This window comes from Trichoplusia ni, chromosome 19, assembly GCF_003590095.1.
Source record: "Trichoplusia ni isolate ovarian cell line Hi5 chromosome 19, tn1, whole genome shotgun sequence".
Lineage (NCBI taxonomy): Eukaryota > Metazoa > Arthropoda > Insecta > Lepidoptera > Noctuidae > Trichoplusia > Trichoplusia ni.
The window spans coordinates 3,985,797-3,998,246 of record NC_039496.1 but is presented as its reverse complement, the minus strand read 5'-3'; the positions used below and the strand labels follow the sequence as shown (position 1 = coordinate 3,998,246).

Below are 12,450 nucleotides of genomic sequence, written 5' to 3'. Positions count from 1 at the left end.
TTTTCGAGCACTTTCATTTGTATTTCAATATTCACGGCATATTGTTGTTTTATTGGTACCTAATAGGCTAATTTATTTTTATTGGACGTGTATTGCTAATAAAGTATCGATGCGAGTATATTACTTCTAATAAGCTGCGATTCTAGTAGATTTTTCCATCTGTTTTTAATAGGTCGCTATGCTATTCTTACAAATAATATTAGGCTGAAAATAGTATATTGGAGTAGAACTGACTGAACATTATAGGTTTTCAGGTATGCTACCTACTTGCTAACGTTTTTCATTTACCTACTTAGCAATTTTTCATCAAAAGAATAACTTAACATACTTTTTTGTTGCCAAATAACATTTACTCCTTGTTGCCTTTCAGTCTTCAGGAGACTCTTTTGACCATGGTACCTATATTCCATTGCACATTACATACTTCCATCATGGCCAGGTACCTACATATTATGATTATTAGACGCTAGTCGGACAACTTGTAATGAGTCAAACCTACAAAAACTAGCTCATCTTGCGTCAAAGCTCAACCACAATAGCGCAACGGGTCAGTTTCCAAGCTAGCTCGGATCGCACGAGTTGCGGTCACTGGCCCGCAGAAAACCCGGAAGCATTCAGTCTATGAACTATGTTTCGTGGAAATTGTCAGTCGTATCTCTAAGTACTCATGCAGTAGTTATGTTGTGGAAACAACCTTCACGCCAACAGAGCTTATTAAATCTAAACTACAAAACAACATTCAACTTGACCAAACTTAGCTGAAGCATTGTTGCTAGACTGTTGCACTATGTTGTAAGCAAACCCATATAGTATACCAACCACTAACAAATGTGTATAGAATAGTCTGGGTCTTATTCATATTTCTAGACTATTTTCCTTAATAATCCCTACTACTAAGAATTAATCATTGATTTAACTTATCGCTAACTCGATTTTGTGACCTATTTTCATGAATCGGAATCTTACATAGGTCAATGAATTCGAAAAGATGTAAAACACAATCAACCCTAATTGTGTACGACATTATTATTTTTACCAATAGCGTTGTAAACAGTGCTGCCATCTATTGAAGAGTGCAAGTAACTTAAACTATCAGCGCGCGGCGCGAACTTCGCATGCATCTGACGTAATCGTGACGAAGCCTCGATTAAGTGAATAAGTGATTTTTAGGCTTATTGAGAAATCAACCAAAAACATTATAATCCCTTTAAAAAGATAAATCATTCAGCACTAGTATTCATTTATTAGACCTGATCATAACAATATATTCAAGTGTAGGTAATGTGAACAAGCTCACATTACCTGGTTAGTTAGGGTATAATCCATTTTACTTTAAACCAATAAAAGAACCAACTTCTTAATTTAGATAACATTTATTACATAATAGTCTACACTAAACAAAAAATCTTTCACAACCTACTTAGGTTTAGCTTGAATATTAGTTAACTTTGTCGGGTCAAATTTGTATGTCTTCTGCAAGGGTCCTTTGCCAGCTTTCGTAAAAATAATTTCATCTACTCTCTGCCTCTCTGCTAACTCTTTGGTTATTTTCATGTTTGTCCATGACTCCTTAGCTCCATCAACAAAACCTTTTTTCTTTACAGGCAGGCTGTCGGGTGAATGTTTAATGAGCTGAGGTATCTTGAAGTAATCTCTGACTGCTGGTATCTTTAGCACACCAACTTGCACCAGGGATATGAAGTTACTTGAGCACCAGTAACATAAAATGGCTCCTGGGAAGTTAATAGTAAAGGGGACCATGATGACAGGTATAGCTCTCAGGAAGTACTTCATCATTTGCATGTTCTGTGCATCCAGGCGACCTCCGTCAACACCCAGTTCAATTGTTGCCCACATAGTGGCACTAGTAATCAAAGGTAATATGAAAAATTGATCAGGTACTGTCAAATCCATAAACCATCCAAGCCCACCATATGTCATACTCTCCACAGGGCAATTTGCCATTCCCCTTAAACCTATGAAGAAGGAAAGGAAAAGAGGGGCTTGAGCTAGAGGAACCATCACGTTTTTCAAAGGATTCAATCCTTTTTCTTTCATAAATGTCATCATTTCTTGGGCATAACGAGCAGCTTCAAGCTGATTGCCAGTCTTTCTAGCTTCTGACATTTTCATTTGTAACAACTGAATCTCTGGCAAATTGTTGTTCATAGCTGCTGCGTTTCTTTGTGACATTATGACCAGTGGGAACATGACCACTCGAACTACAACAGTTCCTATGAGAATAGCCCCCCACCAGGGCACATCCAAAGAGATGTGGAGATACTCGAGACAATTTTGTACCATACCGACAGGGCTCCAGCCTCCAAGGCCAAGGCTGGCGAAAGTAGGTTCCCCATTTGCAGCAATAGTCTGCACAGTTTCAGCAGTTACGTCAAAGACTGTTGCAGGGTCAGGGACGGGCGGCGGCTCTGGTATACTTTCAACAATGTTCGCAGTTTTGCCTACATCGCCTGCACCAGCCGATGAAAACCTCACAGATCCAGCTGAAGAGTATATGTAATAAACCTTTGCTTTTCTAACCTCAAAACTCTTTTCTGAGAATAAATTTATAACTGCACTCCTAGGTCGCCCGTGGCGGCTCAGTAATTTGAACATGGTGATAATATTGTATAAACTTCGAAAATGGTTAATTTTTTATACAATTTAACTCGTAATATTATTGTTACGGCACATTTCTGACATTCGCACTAATCTGTTCTGATATTATCTGTGCCAGTGTGGTCATATGCTAATGGTCTAAGTATCTGCTATAATAATCGGTAACTAATGGTAAAAGATTTGGAATTTAAATTATTTGAAATGTTTCTAAAATAAAAATGAAACTATTTCACCGTGAGTTTTAGAAATCTTGAACAACTTGATAATATCCAAAAGGATGCATTCCATGTAATCTGTGCAATCACTGCAATCCTTCACTCTATGCGTAGCGTAAATGTCAATGTCAGAAGTCAAAACAACGTGCGAATGTTATGGTGTGAAAACACGGGTTTTAAATTCATCATTTAATGTGATGATATAATATTTTTAGGTGACGCAAATAAATAAGCATGGCGCATATTTCATTTCCTTTCAAGAAAACAAACAAGACAGTTTATCAGAAGCCGGCTTCTGTGATAACAGAAGATACTATTTACTGGAAAAAGTTAGGGGTATGTGAACTGAAATATTCTTCTAATTATATTGAAATATGATTTACTATGTATTAAAACTATTCTTATTATTTGTTTACAGTTGCCAGTATTAGTAAAGGAGTTTGGAGCTATAGACTATTTGGATTTCAGTCCTGTAGAACCTTACTATTTTGCAGCAACATGTTCTGTTCGAGTACAGGTTAGTATGGTGTTTTTTTTTTTCAATTTTCATATTTAGGAATTTTTGTATTATGACTGTTTCTACAGTGTAATAAGAATAATTAAATTTTCTGATACTATTTTTTTTCCTTTATATTTAAAAATGCAATAGTTTTCAATGAAAGAAATTAAACTATATTCCTAACTTTCATCAATTTAATAATTTTACTCTGTGTAGTTTAAAGAAGCACTTCTGAGACCTTTCTCAACCAAGTGATACAGAAACAGAAATTTGTCCAAAAATGTAACAAATCCCTTCATATAATTTCCAGGTTTATGACCCAATAACAAAAGTAGTGGCAAAGAATATTTCAAAGTTTGTGGAAGCAGCATATGGCGGGACCTTCAGAGGTGATGGAAGGCTTATTGTGGCTGGAAGTGAAGAAGGAGCTGTTAAACTCTTTGATGTCCAGTCTAAGAATGTGCTCCGAGTCTTTGCAGGGCACACGGCACCTGTAAGTTGCTTATATTTCTTTCATTCAAATTCTCACCGTATTAAAAAAAAACAAGCACATGTTGTACAATAGAATAATTCAAGTGCACAATTTATTCATATACTTTTTGTCTCAAATTACAGGTTCACAGAACATTCTTCACTAAAGACCAACTCAAAGTCCTTAGTTATTCAGATGACAAATCAGTTTCTATGTGGGATATTTCAACAGAGGAGAAAATTGCTAGTTTTTCTGAACACACAGACTACATCAGAGCTGGAGCACCCAGCCCTATATCTCCAGACATTATTCTCTCTGGAAGTTATGACCATACTGTTAAGCTCTATGACTGCAGGTCCAATGAGGTTGTCCTCACCGTCAATCATGGCAGTCCAGTGGAATCAACACTGTTCCTACCATCAGGAGGCATATTCATAAGTGCTGGTGGAACAGAGATCAAAGTATGGGACATATTCAATGGTGGCAAGCAACTAGCAAGCATTTCACAGCATCATAAAACTGTCACAACTTTAAGACTAGCTAGTAACAACAGCAGACTTATGTCTGCGTCATTGGACAGACATGTTAAGATTTACGACATATCTACCTTCAAAGTAGTTCACAACATAGATTTTCCTAATGCTGTGTTGAGTATGGCTATATCTAAACATGACGATACCCTAGCTGTTGGTATGATTGATGGAATTATATCAATAAGAAAACGAGAGAAACCTGCAAGACAATCTGATGAAAAGAAAGGCCTCTTCAAATTCGCCCCAGACCATGTCAATTCTGGTATTATAGAAGAAACTCAGCAAAAAACTAAAAAACCAAAACATAAGAATCAAGAGCCTGAATATGATAAATTCCTCAGAAAAATGGAGTTCAGCAAAGCTCTTTCAACTGTTCTAAAAACCTATGTAGCTACAAGATTTCCAGAAAGGACAGCTGCTGTGATACAAGAAATGTTAAGAAGGAAAGTCCTTCATGTTGCCATGGATGGGTTAAATGAGAAAGATATTGGGACACTACTCAAATACTTCAAGAAAAATCTAGGAGAGACAAGGTTTACTAGAGTCATCATAGATGCTTCTAATGTGTTTGTTGATGTGTTCCAGACACAAATAAAATCATTTTCAGAACTTAATCTATGGCTGTACACATCATTTATGAAGGAGTTGTCAGAAGAAATAGAAGTGTGTAAGAGAGTCAGTGAGTTAGAAGGTGCTATATGTATGTTAATGGCTGGATCACAAATCAGCAATGGTGAAACTACAGAATTAAATGACACTTTAGCACCTTCATCTAAAGCCCTTAAAGAAATTGTAATTGATGTATAGTTGGTGCACTTGATTTAATTTTAATAAAGTTGTTTTAAGAAAATCACATCAGTCCAGTTTTTACTTCCATTTACAATGAGGCTTGCCTTTCTTCCTTTCTATCCTGCAAACTTGAATTCTTAACCATGTAAGGCTCGGCGAATGTGGGCCGCCAGTCATAGTTTGTGAAAAGCAGTGTACAATGAACACTTTAAGTAGCAACGTCGGACCGTTTGCGCTAAGATTAAATTCTTTTTCCTAGACGGTACAACATAAATGCTGAAGGTAAATTAGATAGCAATACAAATATGATCTAATTAGGTAATAATAAAGTACTAAAACTAAGGACAGATCAGATCGACTCGGAGACCTTTGAATTGAATGCGTAACCTATCTAAATGAGATCACAAAAACAATGAACCAAAGAGACCAATAATTATGCATCTTATTCATTATTATCATCAATTTTTATTATTATTCCTTTAATTCCCCAATCAATTTTGTCATCGAGTAAAATTTTGGCTGTATGTCTGCTCGCCTTACCACACCTATATTTCATGTGGGTACAAAAAAATTGAAACTTGTCTATGGCTGGTTGTTGTCGGACAAAATGACGTTTTGTAAAAGTCCTATTTAAAAACGAATAATTTTCAAGTGCACCTCTGTGTTAGAATAAGAAGTGATTATAAATGGAAACGCAATAATTCTATTAATATAAACATTCATGTAAAACGATATGCGACGCGTTTATGCTCAAATTGTTAACCGTAGCAATAAACTGTAAGTTCACTTCAAGGGTTTCATGTTATTTGTAACTTTTTATTTTATTTAACACTAAATATATCCGTGTTATATAAACTGGTATGTTTACAAGAGTGCATAAATTAATGTGATAAATATTCGTTAACCTTAAAGCTTGAATTTGTATTTATTTTTCTTGTGATGCTGACATTTGTGACCACGAGTTTTTTTTATCGTAGGTATTCGTATGTAAAATTGTAAAACATGGATGAGCGGAAAGTAGCCGATTACTTTGTGATCGCTGGGTTACCAGAGAAACCGGAATTGCTCGATGATTCTGACTCTGGGCACCTGAAAGGCTACAGTACAAAACCACCTATTACTGACATAGGTAAGTCTACTTTATTTTCAATAAAAACATCTGTGTTTTGATCTTGAACAGTAATGATTATTTTTGTCTGATGACAGTTTTATCATTGTGTTAGTTAAGCAATTTACTCAAATTCATAATTGAAGAATTATAGTATTTCAATGTGTTGTTTTGACAAAACTTGTATGATTATTTGTCATAATATGCATGACAAATACTTCCTGTACAATAATTTGTAGATAAAAATCTAATTAGAATTCCAGTTTACAGCTCAATACACCTGTTCCTTAGATAATAAAAATATAATATATGACATTTGCTCTATTGATCATATAAATATTTGTAAGGATCTTTCAAGTAACACCTTGATATTTGATACTTTTAATTTAAACCAAACAGAAACCATAGTAGTTTTAATAACGAAAAATCACAGGGATTCCTAAATAACAAACATAACAATCTTTTCCAGTTAAGTTGTAGTCATCAATGATAATAATACATTTTTCAAATGAGTCAATTGATAAAAATAGTCTGTAACTGATATCCTTCTAACATAAAAAAAGAAGAGTACAAAAACATGTTATCCAATGCTATTATTAATCTGTTGTCATTTGTTTAGACAACATATAAAACCTCTTTGCAACCAATTTGCACCATATACAGCATGTGTAAAAACCTCTGAGGAAGTAATTAATTATTGATGTCAAACCGTGTACTCTGTAATTGATTCTCTAGGTCACTTATTGTCATTTTGGTCATGTTTATACATTCCTGCATAATGTATAAGATTTATCTTGTATATAAAGACAAAAGTACTTCGTTATATATATGGGTATGTATTTAGTATGGTAATGTGATGTTTCATTACAATGACAATGGTGTTATGCTAGTCATTTTATCAGCGCATCAATATCTATTCCAGTTCTAGGTAATTCTTAACACTGTCACACTTGCAGGGATTGTGGTTGGCATCAAGTTCCAGATGGTAATGGATACTTGCATTATGTTATAACTTGAGATATGTTTGTATCAGTTATTGCTACTACTTTGCAAATAGACACTATATTAAAACTATTGTATGTGTAACTAGTTTTAATGGATTTGTTGCCTGTCGATTTCTATTTATTTGTTAGTAATTTTATGGTATCTGTGGTGCATTGAAATCTGGTCATTGCACTTCTAAGTTACAATAACTCAATAGTTAATAATAAATTTCATTGATACGTATAATTGTTAAACAAATTATATTATTGTTATTTCTCACTCAATACAAAATAAGCTTCCAAATAAGGCCATTTCTAAATCTATTATTAACACTTTGGATAGTTTCATAACCTCTAAAGTATTTTAACTGAATCCAAAATAAACACATTAAGATCTTACAAGTTTACAACTCAATAACAGTGCAAACATTATTCAAGTTTTCCTTTTTCAACAAGGTTTTGCCCATATAAATTGAACTGAACCAGCCCACCTTGACCTACCAAACCCTTGTACAACAGCACCTAGTAACCAATTTTAGTAAAGTTATACAAAAAAATATTAAAAAAAAACACCAAACAGGTTTGTTATATTGTGAAAGTAGGTATCACAAGTTCAAGATAAATGGCTGTTATGTGCCCTGTCTAATGAGTTAAACCAGTTTTATCTGCGTTATGACTGAATCTAGGACATTTCCCTTATCTAGAGACTGGACATCCACCTGATTTATTGCATACCAGCCGCTCACATTACTCCATCAGTGTTCCTATTTAGATTCCTAACAGTATCATCTAGTTTATTCTTGAGATTAACATGTTTTAATGTAGTTCATTTGTTAGTAATGCTTTCAAGTTAGAGATATAGCAATATGGCCAATGTTTTTTTTATGGTGTACAAAAGTAAGTTGTGACAAACATAGATTAGTTGTTGAAATAACAGAATTCTAAACTGATACAAAATAACTTAACTACAATAGGGATGATGACAATTTTTTTTTGCAGTGTCCGTCTTGTAGTTTTTTGTATAATAATGGATACGTATTTTTTAATTTGTCCCGCTAACATAAATTGACCAAATTACAGTGAATGAAACTTACGCGTGACGTCGCGATTGTGTATAAATTTTACCATATCGTTACGTCACAAGCCCCCTCTCCTAAACTTTAAAACAGTTAATCTTTGTCAATTCTAGTTTTTCTGAAAAAGGAAAAAATACGTGTCTAATAATTTTCAATTATATAACTGAGGGACTAATGAGATGTTTCTTTTTATACCCAGTCGTCATCCCTATTAGGTGTCTATTTTTTTATCAGATAAGAAAACAAAAAAAAAATACTATCAGATCAAAATCAATGTCTTTACAATCAACTGCAAAAACAAGCTTGTTCTTATTGTGGAAGTGAGATGCCGCTAGGCGAAATGTATTTCGCCGTCTCGCTCTCACTTAACGATCCTGTTTTTAGAAGCTCATAGCAGTGCACAGATATTCAGATAGTAATATCAAGTTACTGTTATTCCAGTACAATAATTAATGGAGCAAACTACATAGTGCTTCTAAACAACTGAATAATATAGCTATGTTGCATGAAGTAAAATTCTAGTTTACTATAAAATGTATTATGTTATTCCCCGAAGTCGTACTATGTAAATTGGATTCGAAACTTTCAGGTTTTATGATTAAATGTAAAAATTGTCTCGTCTGGACCCTAAAATATTTACAGTTTTATCGCCGTTCATGGAACGATGTCGATAAATATTTGATTGGTTCTGTTTCTGTAGAGTATAATTTAAAATTGCTTACAATTATGGTGATTGTTATTTGCTCTCGTTGTCGTTACTGACTAAAGCTTCATAATAAGTGAATGACGTCTGAAACAATAACGGTTTTGATGAAATTGGAAAAGAGCACGTAACACCGTTATGGCTACGAAATATCTAATTATAATGTACCAAAACTTCCACACAACGCCATCTAGTATAAAAGTAGCTAGACAGCTGATAAATATAATCATATATTATTAGTACAAGAATTTCACCCAGACAATGAAAAAATGATCGTGCATGTCTTACAAAAAAATGTCGTGGGTGGAAATTGAACCCTCGATCTCCGGTACAGCAGACCAAACCAACTAGATCAACAGGCTGTCTTTTGATAAACCAATTAATATTGTTTACAACACTCTATATACATTCTATAGTGCCCTTTATTTTTAAAACCTCACATTTTTAATCGTGAGATAAGTTAACTGCTACCAGTAAACACTGATAAACACGACTAGCTCAACAAAATGTCCTCTACATCAATTAAAATTGGTTAAAAATAAAACCGAGATAAGCACTAACATAGCTTAATTAAACAACTTTTCTAGATCGTTAATTAAGATAACGCAGGAACTATTTAATAATATAAACCTGCATGAACCGTTTTATGATTCATGACAAAATTGTATTGTGTAACAAAACAGGTGTGCGATTAACGTTGTTCATCTTATAAACATGAGACTGCCAGCCAACAAGATTGCTGACTGTTCGCGAACGATACTGTAACCGTAAAAAGGGATGAATATAAAAGTATTTTTGGATGGTCGCATGCTTGAGAATTCTCACATAATCACGTCGAAATGCAAAACGTTCTAAAACTATACCGTGATTCTGTTCTCTCCATCCCGGAAATGCCTTAATTCATCCCGGATTTTCCGTAGTTAATTCATAAACTAAGAAAGTCTCAGAAGCATGATTTGAAAACGAGACTTCGATCTTCACTGACTAGTGTATTGTCAGGCGCGAATCCACCGTTGTGGGCAGCGCACGGTGTTAATCCCCACAACCCTAATCTACTTGTGACGTCACACTTTCACCACATGGTCGATAGATAGTTGAACGATATGCACTCATACTTCTCAGGAAAGCGCAGAAAACAGAAATATTTAATCAAATCCATGTCATTCATATGTCATGATTGTTCGGAAGCAACTTCAAAATCCGACCTATTCTTGGCCGATTTTTGGGTGGCTCAGACTCAAACCTTCCTTTAAGGGTTAGATTTCGTCTGTGTATCGTTTCACTTCCACAACTACTACAGGGTGACTTGAAAGATATATCAAGCTTCGCTATAACTAGGCTCTTTATATAATAGTTTTCCTTGCAATTTTCTTCGCATAGTTATTGTTAATTCCGTAACTTAGTCTGGATAAGATTTGTTCGTTGCGCTACTGCTCGTTTTATGTTCTAAGTAAAATCAATCGAATAAGGAAGTATTAGAAATGTAGGAAATAGATTGTAATCACAACTGTTATGATGACTTACGTGAAACATGAATCATGAGAGGAATCCTTAATTTGATTGTTACTTTATGTTGATACGCCGAGTACGAATAATTTGTGTTTATTCTCATCTTTAACTGCTTTACAAACTTCATCATAAATTAATGTACGAAAAATAAATAAATACCTACTAATATACAATGATACAGATCTAAATCAAAGATATATCATTCAAGTACATATAGTAAAGTATAGGATTGTATTGTATTCGGACTATGCCACACCCCACATTATCAAACATTGTTTTCTTTGATTGCATTGTTTTGTCTACTGTCTAGCCCTATATTGAAGTCATAATTATGTTTAAGATCAAGTGGGGCATAATTTCAAAAGACAGTTCATCTTTAAAACTTTTCTCTTTATTTTTTTTCACTGCCATTTTTTTTCAACGTTTGTAGCAATGTTAATTTTTTGGAAGCTAAAAATTAACATTCCTACAAACGTTGACCCCGATCGAATTCCTTAAAATTAAGTGTAATTTAATGCTTAGAGACAACGATATAAGTCGTCGTTAATACTTATAAAAAGGTTTATATTAATCTAAAGAGGTTGAATAGAGATATGAATGCAGAAAGTAACTTTAGAAACATGTAAAAGGTATTGACTAAGGCGGCATTCATGTCGGCGAGAGTTAAAAATACTGTCCCAATTGTAACTTCCCCAAGTCCTTTATATCGTTCTTGATTATTTAACAAAGGGCGACATCATTTGACCTACTGTCTGCTTCTCATTCTTTGTTATATTGACACCATCGATGCATCGAATGAACCACAAGTTGGGTTCATTGCCACTTATACCTCTAGATACACAGGTCAACAAAGCAGCATTGTTGTGTGACGTAAGTCTGCCTGCGCATTCTTTTGGATATGAATTGTTAATTAGTCTGCCGGTCATAGATAATGAATGTTTACACTACTAATATACTGGCTAGATGAATTGTAGCGTGAAATGGAACAATGTACGTTGTTTTGTGTAAATAAAAAGAGGTTTTGCCAAAAAGAGTTCGGATAAAACGTTCAAGTGCTACTCGGTCTCGCTCCTTTAAAGGTTTCGTACAAATAGTCAAAAGAAATAGATTGGATGACTTATAATTTAATTGGACCCCTACAACTCAGCTGTAATCATCACGTTTACTGAGATACACCCTGGTGACGAATGGACGATCAGAGAGCGGTGCCTCAGTAATATTCTTCCGTTCTTACACTTTGGGTACGGGCATGGGAGTAGGGTCCCTTAAAAGTGTTACGAATCAGTTATACATACATGTACTTATTACCAATTTATTATTTGTCCCGCCTTGTGAGTCACATGTAAATAAGGACATATACATCACCATTTATGTTGGTAGTATTGTCTCTTGTAAGTAACAGCAAACATGATAAATACCTTGATCCAAACCTACTAAACTGGGTTACTCATATAAATAAAATGCTTAATCAACCAGAATATTCTCACAAAAAGACGTAGGTACTTACCAATTATAGTAATAATATGTTACGACGAAGACGAAGGTCGCGTTTGAAGGAAGTAGAGCTAAACCGTTCAATAAAACATAAATAAACTAAGAAAGAAAAACCTTCGAGGTAACAGCGCGGTACAATGGCACAAAGACTTCTCGCCTCTGTATTTTCATATGAAAAAAACTTTCGTTTAACATTGAGATTCCAATGTGAATCATTCCACGTGCTACATGAAATATAATTATGCCACTAATTGCATTACGTAAATAAATGTAATTGTTCTATATTAAAATGTGTTTCGATCATTTGTTTTAGCGACTAAAGATTTGCATTTAGTTCTTTTTATATCGTTGTTTTCCTGTTGTTTTGTCAATAGCCATATAACTTCCGCCCGGAACTTGTTTCCATTAAACTTATCGAAGATGATGTAGTTATTTTTCGTCAATATAGCA

The 12,450-nt window shown here is 34.3% G+C and overlaps 2 protein-coding genes and 1 pseudogene across 2 annotated transcripts; 2 read left to right on the top strand and 1 right to left on the bottom strand.

Annotated features, from left to right (window-relative positions):
- Positions 1-1,354: 1,354 nt before the first annotated feature.
- Positions 1,355-2,727, bottom strand: LOC113503518 (mitochondrial inner membrane protein OXA1L). Its single transcript, XM_026885541.1, has one exon. The coding sequence runs from the start codon at positions 2,614-2,616 to the stop codon at positions 1,417-1,419; it is 1,200 nt and encodes a 399-aa protein (XP_026741342.1). The 5' UTR covers positions 2,617-2,727; the 3' UTR covers positions 1,355-1,416.
- Positions 2,728-2,949: 222 nt separating this feature from the next.
- LOC113503517 (U3 small nucleolar RNA-associated protein 15 homolog) lies at positions 2,950-5,193 on the top strand. Its single transcript, XM_026885540.1, has 4 exons — positions 2,950-3,170; positions 3,253-3,351; positions 3,644-3,826; positions 3,949-5,193. Exons 1-4 carry the CDS (start codon positions 3,069-3,071, stop codon positions 5,143-5,145), a joined length of 1,581 nt encoding a protein of 526 aa, XP_026741341.1. The 5' UTR covers positions 2,950-3,068; the 3' UTR covers positions 5,146-5,193.
- Positions 5,194-5,703: 510 nt separating this feature from the next.
- Positions 5,704-12,450, top strand: part of LOC113503543 — a 36,854-nt pseudogene continuing 30,107 nt past the window's right edge.

Excerpts from the sequence above, each read along its gene's own strand:
- LOC113503518 (XM_026885541.1), bottom strand. The coding sequence starts at position 2,616 with ATGTTCAAATTACTGAGCCGCCACGGGCGACCTAGGAGTGCAGTTATA.
- LOC113503517 (XM_026885540.1), top strand. The coding sequence starts at position 3,069 with ATGGCGCATATTTCATTTCCTTTCAAGAAAACAAACAAGACAGTTTAT. Across the intron at positions 3,171-3,252 it reads TTTACTGGAAAAAGTTAGGG|TTGCCAGTATTAGTAAAGGA; the intron begins GTATGTGAACTG and ends ATTTGTTTACAG. Across the intron at positions 3,827-3,948 it reads TTGCAGGGCACACGGCACCT|GTTCACAGAACATTCTTCAC; the intron begins GTAAGTTGCTTA and ends CTCAAATTACAG.